Here is a 7,590-nt window from a genome sequence, read left to right on the forward strand (position 1 = left end):
AAGTGGCTCTTGTTGCAGCCTTATGTTGCTCAAGGCAGTCAAGAGAGGGAAAAATATTTGGCTGAACACAGAGAGAAACTAAGATTGCAAGAGTTACAGGCTCCTGAGGGAGCAAACGATACGGGCATCGTGCAACCTGGTGGGGAGCATGACCACATTGCCTACGACGCCAGTCATGATTATCATGTCTCTTTGGATGTAGATAATGACCCCCACAGTGGACATACTCAGTTGTCTGAAGTAGATCAGGTTTATCAAGCATACCATGTGAATGACACACAAGCACACATCTCTGAATCTGAATTAACAGGTAGTCATCTCGTTTCAGAACAAGCTTATGAAGCCCAAGAGAATGAGGGTGATTATCCTCAAGAGCCAGTGTCAGGGGAAGACGAAGAGGATGATGATGCCGAGCTGGAGGAAGCTTATGAAGAAGATGAGGAGGATCAGGCTTATCCTGGTTCTGAGAACGTCTATGAAGGACAAGACGGAAGTGAGTACCATGTGGCCGAGCCCAACCAAGATGGAAACGATTACCATGTTTCTGAGAGAGAGTCTAACATGCCTGAGGAGGCTTATCATCCTCAAACAGATGAGGTTGAAGTTCAAGAACCTGAGGTTCAGAGCAGTGCTGCAGCTTCTAAAGTGCAATTCTATGGGCAAGAACATCCATACAACTATGTTTCTACATTGGCCCAACAACAGGTGGAAGGGGCTCATGTATCAACACACATGGCACCTTTTGAACAGATGGCACCCTATCAGATGCAAGAGAACGGGCAAGTTTATTATCCGGGGCATGTACAGCAGGGACGTACAGAAGCTTCAGGAGATAATGTTATACGTCCGCAACAATATTTCAACCACAATAGGTATGCCTTTTCTCAAGCTAGGCAGGGGCAAGTAGGAGAGGCACTCGGTTTACCTGTTCCTCAAGATCAAGGGTCCTTCAGGAGGCAGGAGGAAGCGTCCCCATACTTGCCACCATTCCAGCAAAGTCAGGCCATGGGATCTAGTATGCATGCTCGGCAGGTTCCCTCCGAGTTGGCGTATCAAGAAAGATATGCATACCCACTTCCTATGCCATATTCACAGATGTATACACGGCCACCACATGGTTACTCTCTTCGCTTTCCGCATCCTGGTTACCCTATGCAGATGAATGAGGGCACAGGTCTTCAGTATGGGCATACTTATGTTGCACAGGTACACCAGCCTCACGCGTCTATACCAGAGGTTTCTGGAGTAGGGACACCTTCACCAGTGTATCAGGCTCAGGATGGTGGACATTCCTTGCGCTTTCATGATGGAGGTTCAGCGCCAGTTTTCAAGCATAGCACACACAAATAAGATCTGTAACGGTTAACGGTAGTTTTAATTTATTCTTAATAGTCACCCTGTTGAAGGAGCATATTATGACTCCTGGCAATGCATTATTGCAACTCAACGTAAGTAGGAGAGTTGGTGTACATTGTTGGTCGTGGTGTAAATAGGCTATTGCCCCTTATTGATAAGGAGAAGAGTTGGAATGATTCGTTGGATTGTATTGTGAAGGGTGATTCTCTTGCTCTTGAGAGCTAGCTCACTTTCTGCTGTAGATCTGAGGAAAGCTTCAGAGTTCTAGTTTTTTGTTCCCTTGAAAACCGGTTATGCCTGGTTTCAGTGGGTTTGTATCAAACAGTACTAGATTTACAGGTGACCTCGATCTCTAGATTTTGCTGTCACGTGTTGGAGATTGGGGCTAGTTGACATGTTCACAGAGTGGCTGCTGTTTAATTTTTTCCTTCTGGACTTGGTGGGATTGTACCAAAAAAAGAGATAGGGGTTTGTTGACATATTTGAATTGGTTGTGGTTAAATTGTTTACACCTGCAAAGTGGTGTGTGCATCATGTCTTTTTACCGTGCGCACCAGAGAAGACAATGTCACTGGTCTTTCGTTTTATTGCCCAGATAGTGCTTCGAACTTTGTTCCGGTGGTAAATTGTTGTGCCAGTTCGCTTAATACCAGATTATTTTGTTACTGGTAATATCTAGGCATCAGATAAATCCTGATGCCGCAAGTTATCGACCCACCAAGTGGTGAATCATCCTTTTGCATCTTGTTGGGTGTTTTTGCGCTAGGATTTTGAGTAAATGGATCATCCTCTGCTCACTGGAGTCGTTTGAAGGTGTGAGGCTTTGGTAATGTTGTCACTGATGGGTGTTTCAGAGTATGCTCGCGTCAAGCTCAAGGCTTGTATGGTTGCTATTCTCACGTACACTGATTTCGTTTGCACAATGATAACTTCAGGTATTCAAGTTTATAGTTAACAGTTATTATGGCCCGGAGTTATGAACCATGTATGGTAAGCTTTTTAAACGCCACAGCATTTGAGAAAAATGGTACTTCACGCCCATGCATTTCATGTGAGAATTCTGCAGCATTGATCTTAAATGTACTATGTGCGAATTCTTCCGAGTTTGAGTGGAGCGTATGCAAGCTCTCTTCTTTTTTTTTGTACCTGAGAGCCTGACTTTTTCTGTGCTCTTGGTATGCTCGTTGGATTTTGGTTGTGATTAGATTTCCATGTTTTTGTGTTAACATTCCCTGTGTCATCGTAGATTGTGTCCACAGATGTCTTGCACTTTGATGAAGGCATGATAATGTGCGGTACGATTGATTGCGGCGTTCTCATTACTTTATTTGTACGACAGTTCATCTTTCAATGATATGTAAAGCGGTCAAGAAGTGGACTGATTCTGAGTCTATTTTCTTCTGAAAGGTGCCTTATCTTGCATTATCATGATGCCAAATGTGTGGGAAGTAGATGCCTACATAATTTCGCGGGAATGTACCTTAGGCCAAATACAAAAGCATGTTTTGAGAGAAGTTTACAGCAGAGTGGGGATTTAGGGCACATAAAAGAATGCAGGCCTTCGGAGTATCGGCACATGCTAAATATGATTGGAGTTTGGTCTTTTCCTTTTCACTGGCTTTTGACGGCTCTACATTTTGAGTGACTGGAGATTCAAGAGCTTGTGTAATGTGCATGTTAAAATAGCATGTGCTCTCTCTCTCTCTCTCTCTCTCTCTCTCTCTCACACACACACACACACACACACACACACACACACACACAGGTCTCTTGGGATTGTTGCTACGATCTCTCAATTGAAAGGCAGTGCAGATACCTTGTTGCATCAAACAATGCATGTTGTATCCAAGCGTGACTCCCCACTCTCCCAAGTTTTAGGAGAGGTGGAAACTCATGCCAAACATAGTTCTGGCAACCTCACCTTGTAACTATCTGAGTAACAGCAGTAGCAACAATTTTGGCATGGCTGGGTTTTCTTGCTTACTTGAAAAATGTCGTCACACATGTAAACTACTCCATAGTACATTATCATTTTATTACACAATCTTGTAGCTTCTACTTGTGATTACATCATGCACTTACTGTGTATTAGCAATTTTGAGTATTGGCTTGCAAGTCACTATTTGATTTCTAACTCTAGTTCGTTACACACTAAGGGGGTTTTTTTTTGGGCCAATTTTTGAATAAAAGGGAATTTCAAAAAATCCTTTTGATAGCATTTCATACATCGATTTCTCTGGAAAACTTGCTGGGCCTATACAAACAAGACACTTGCACGCGTTTCAAATTCGTCTTTTTGGTGCGAGACATTAGTTATGAAATTGGGGATAACTTAAGATTTTTTGTGAATGCCGATAACACATGGGGTAATGCCTTGAATAGGAGATGGTTGGGGCACCTACAATTTCATGTATCATGCATTGTCATGAATAGCTTGTACAGGCTCATGTAGAAATTTTATGGGGTTAAAAACTGTTTCTGAATTATTGCTAACAATCGTAGGGTCATGTAGTAATTTGATGGGGTTTAAAACTACTATTGAATTGTTGAACCAAAATCGGAAAGTTTTCGTTGTCATTTATTAACTTGTTTTTTGTCAATGCTATTCCATTGAAAAGATTTCATCAGATATCTAATCTAAATATATTTAAATTTGAAAGAATTAATCATTGTAAGGCTACAATTTCTACACTAGCAAATGTGTACCTTAGTCGATTGTGGTTTGGGATTGTGCACTATATATTTGATGCATATTGAGTGATCATGCTGTGAAAAGTGGTTTTAGAACATTCTCGAAGTTTTCTCGGCAAAAGAATGTGTTGTATTATACTTTTGGAGTGTTGTGCAGGTTCATAGGTTTTCCTTTAAAAAAGGGTTGAGAGCTCTATGATTTATATGGTTACATAAGAGGGCTCCCTCATAGGCCCTTTCGGAGGGTCCTTCAAAAGATAATGGGTTGCCCCATATACCCTTTACCTTTTGATGTTCTCTCATTAAATGATACACATGATCACAAATGCCCTTCAAGGTAGGGGGTCTCGAAGGGACTCTAGTGACTTGATATTCCAAGTCATTCTATCTTTTGACCCTTTACATAAAGTTTCCCTATTTCTTCTTTAAAATGCTTTCAAATTTTTGACCGGTAGAAGTTCTTATAGGGGCTCTATACTTGGTTAAAGGGTACACCCACGTTTGAGAGGGGCTCTATACTTGGTTAAAGGGTACACCCACGTTTGAGAGGGGCTCTCTACTTGGTTAAAGCGTACACTCACATCCTCTTTCTTATGTATATCACAAGACAATAAGCAAGCTAAGGCAAATGTATATGGGGATTTTGATGTGTGCTGGACACATACGTCTTGAGAATGTCTGTGCCAATTTGAACCCCTTCGGGGTAATGGTTTGAGGGCAGTTGTAGGGTGTGTGCATGATGAGTGCAATGCAAGAGTGAGACCAAAACTATATGATGATGGTATCATAGTTGCGTATCGCTTTGATGGACAATATTCAAGCTCACATTCTTTTAATCATTGTTTTGGGATACTCCACAATGCTCTTAGGTGCTCATGATCTCACTCTCAAAAGAGGGGACAACACACTACCTCTTCATAAGTATTGAGGTTAGGATGGTCTCATCCTCAACCCTTATAAAAGGTGAGCCCACTTCTCTCAAGTGGTGCTCACATAGTCGCTGTTGCAAAATTTCTGTGTTTTTTTCTCTCTTGGTGTTGCTACAATACGGTGCGATTTGTGTTCACCATGAAGAAAGATAATAAAAAGCAGGTTGAAGAGGAGGAAACTTTCTTAGGTAGATGAGTACTTCTCAAACTCTTATCTATTGGTTGTTATTCTATAGTTTTTAAAAGGTTTTGCTCTCTGTTGAAAATACTCGAATCATGTCCTTTTTAGGTTTTTACCTCCCTAAAGGCAAGAACCTTAACCTGTGAAATGCTTTGTGATTATCATCTCCCTATGGGGATACCAATTCTATGCATAAAACTCTTTTTGGTAATGGGGATACCGATTCTATGTATAAAACTCTTTTTGGTAATGTGTAGGAGTAATTTCTTTTTAGTGTGTTGTTTCCTTAAATGGGTTGGGGATGTTTCTCTTTGGCAAAAACTAGACTGTTTTTTTGAGTTACAATAATAAGGTTTTTGATTATTAAGGATGGGGTTTGGTACCACCATGATAACAAAATACTGTCCGCCGGTGTTTCATTACTTATCTTGTTTGAGAGTGTTGTAGGTTTTGAAAATTGGTTACTACTAATATAGTTTTCAAACTAATTAGTGTTGTAGATATGATTTGTGATATGGTTCTTGAGAAAAGAAAACAAAATGACTATCTTCAGAGACTAAGTTTGAAGTAATGGATTCAATGGGATACCACTCTTTGATGGGGATGTATGATGTGGTGCCTCTCAAGCAGAAGCTCATGATGTTATGCTTTGTATGAAAAACACTGAAAAAGACTCCATTTTCCTACATGAGAAAATCTATATAATATTCTTGTGCTTTCTAATGGACAATATTCACCTTCATAATTGATCTTTTAGTCACCATTCTAATCTTTGTTTTGGGATACTTGACATGCTCTTACGGCCATAGGTAATGGTCTTGGATATTGCTATACGAGGATGGAATGTAGAACATCTATTGAGTTCTCATGGTCCATCAAGATGTATGTGAGATGGACGCATTACAATGTAATTAACTATCATTTAAAATTTGTCAGCTAGTCTAAGAAAGTGCTAAAACATTAGTTTGCAACGTGGAAGTACCTCTCTCTCTCTCTCTCTCTCTCTCTCTCTCTCTCGTGTGTGTTAGTATTGTGTGGTAGCCTCTTAAGTAGAAGCTTTTGAGTTCAAGCCTTGTTGGATAGATCTTACACGCCTCTTGGGATTGTTCCTACGAAGTAAATAGCTCTCTCTCTCTCTCTCTCTCTCTCTCACACACACACACACACACACACACACACACACACACACACACACACACACACACACACGCATGCACATATCTGTGTCTCCATCCATAACATGATGAGTGGGCAATAATAGGACTGTAGAGAGAGAGAGAGAGAGAGAGAGAGAGAGAGAGAGAGAGAGAGAGAGAGAGTTTGGACAATGAGACATTTAAGATAGAGTAATTTAAGGATGAGGCAGACAAGGTAGGGTTTATAAAGAATTTGGGGGAAGCACTACAAAGAGACGTGAGAAAGAAGAGAGTACATCGCTTTTGATGGCTCAAACAAACATTCACTCTGCCACTCATTATATATTTTGTAGGTTAGTGTTGCCATGAGGGGCATATAGAGGGAAAAACAAAACTATATAAAAAATAGATAACACTCTCCATGAGGATGAGCTACATATACAAACTCTTGCACCTAGCTATTGTTTGTGTATCATCCTTGGTGTTTTTCTTATATAGCTAGAATTCTTTAATCACTGCTCTCCCTCGTCGGTAGAAAATCCATTTTCCTTGTGTCCTTGCTTTATTTGCCATTCATATCTTTGTCCCTTGTAGTGGTCTTCTTTATCTTCACCATCTTCATCTTCTTGTGTAGTTTCTCATGAGGAAGAAGTGCGTGGCTATGTGTGATGCTAACTAGTGGGTCTCCAATCTCAATGAAACGTATTGTTCACTTCACTTCCTGTGAAAAATCTTTATCTCCTATTGCTCAATGGCCTTCATCTCTTGCCACCCTTCACATAAGGTGCCCACTCTCCTACTCAAAAGAGTACAAACATGCATTCTCTATAGTAGATTTTGGGACTGAAAAAAAACATGATCTTATTCTAGGAAGTCCTTTCATGCGCCAGTTCAAGATTTTTTTATAAGTGGGTCTATGATTATATCTACTTGCGCCACCTCAAGACCACTACTCGCATCAACCTCACTGACCATAGTTATAGAGATGTGCGGAGAATACCAATTGAGGAATCTGATTTGACAACTACTATAGAGTCTAAAGTACCTATGGTGACCTCCAAAGCTCACCTATGGATGTGTAGATATTTAGATTATGATAGTTCTGTCAAAGATGAATGCAAGCAAGTGAGACCTTTTGAAGATTTTGACTATATACCTGAGCCTTTTCTTGAAGAAAGAATGCAACCCTTGGAGTGGACTCAGATTTTGGCCACCTTAGATACATGTGTGTCAATGAGATCATACCAATCAAGTTTTGCCATGAAAATGGCTTAGACTTAGTACCTTTTTGCATGAT

The 7,590-nt window shown here is 40.5% G+C and overlaps 1 protein-coding gene across 2 annotated transcripts in view; it reads left to right on the forward strand.

Annotated features, from left to right (window-relative positions):
* LOC147425153 (uncharacterized) overlaps positions 1-1,833 on the forward strand; it is a 61,680-nt gene extending 59,847 nt beyond the window's left edge. Inside the window, exons 6-7 of one of the 2 annotated variants that reach the window (XM_086499812.1) lie at positions 19-249; positions 329-1,047. In XM_086499812.1, coding sequence (XP_086355938.1) covers positions 19-249; positions 329-907 — 810 coding nt within the window. In that variant the 3' untranslated portion in view covers positions 908-1,047. Of the gene's footprint in view, positions 1-18 lie in introns of both variants that reach the window. The other variant, XM_086499811.1, reaches the window with a different exon arrangement.
* Positions 1,834-7,590: the final 5,757 nt, after the last annotated feature.

Source organism: Adiantum capillus-veneris, chromosome 25 (assembly GCF_014529385.1).
Source record: "Adiantum capillus-veneris isolate H3 chromosome 25, ASM1452938v2, whole genome shotgun sequence".
NCBI classification, from domain to species: Eukaryota; Viridiplantae; Streptophyta; class Polypodiopsida; order Polypodiales; family Pteridaceae; genus Adiantum; species Adiantum capillus-veneris.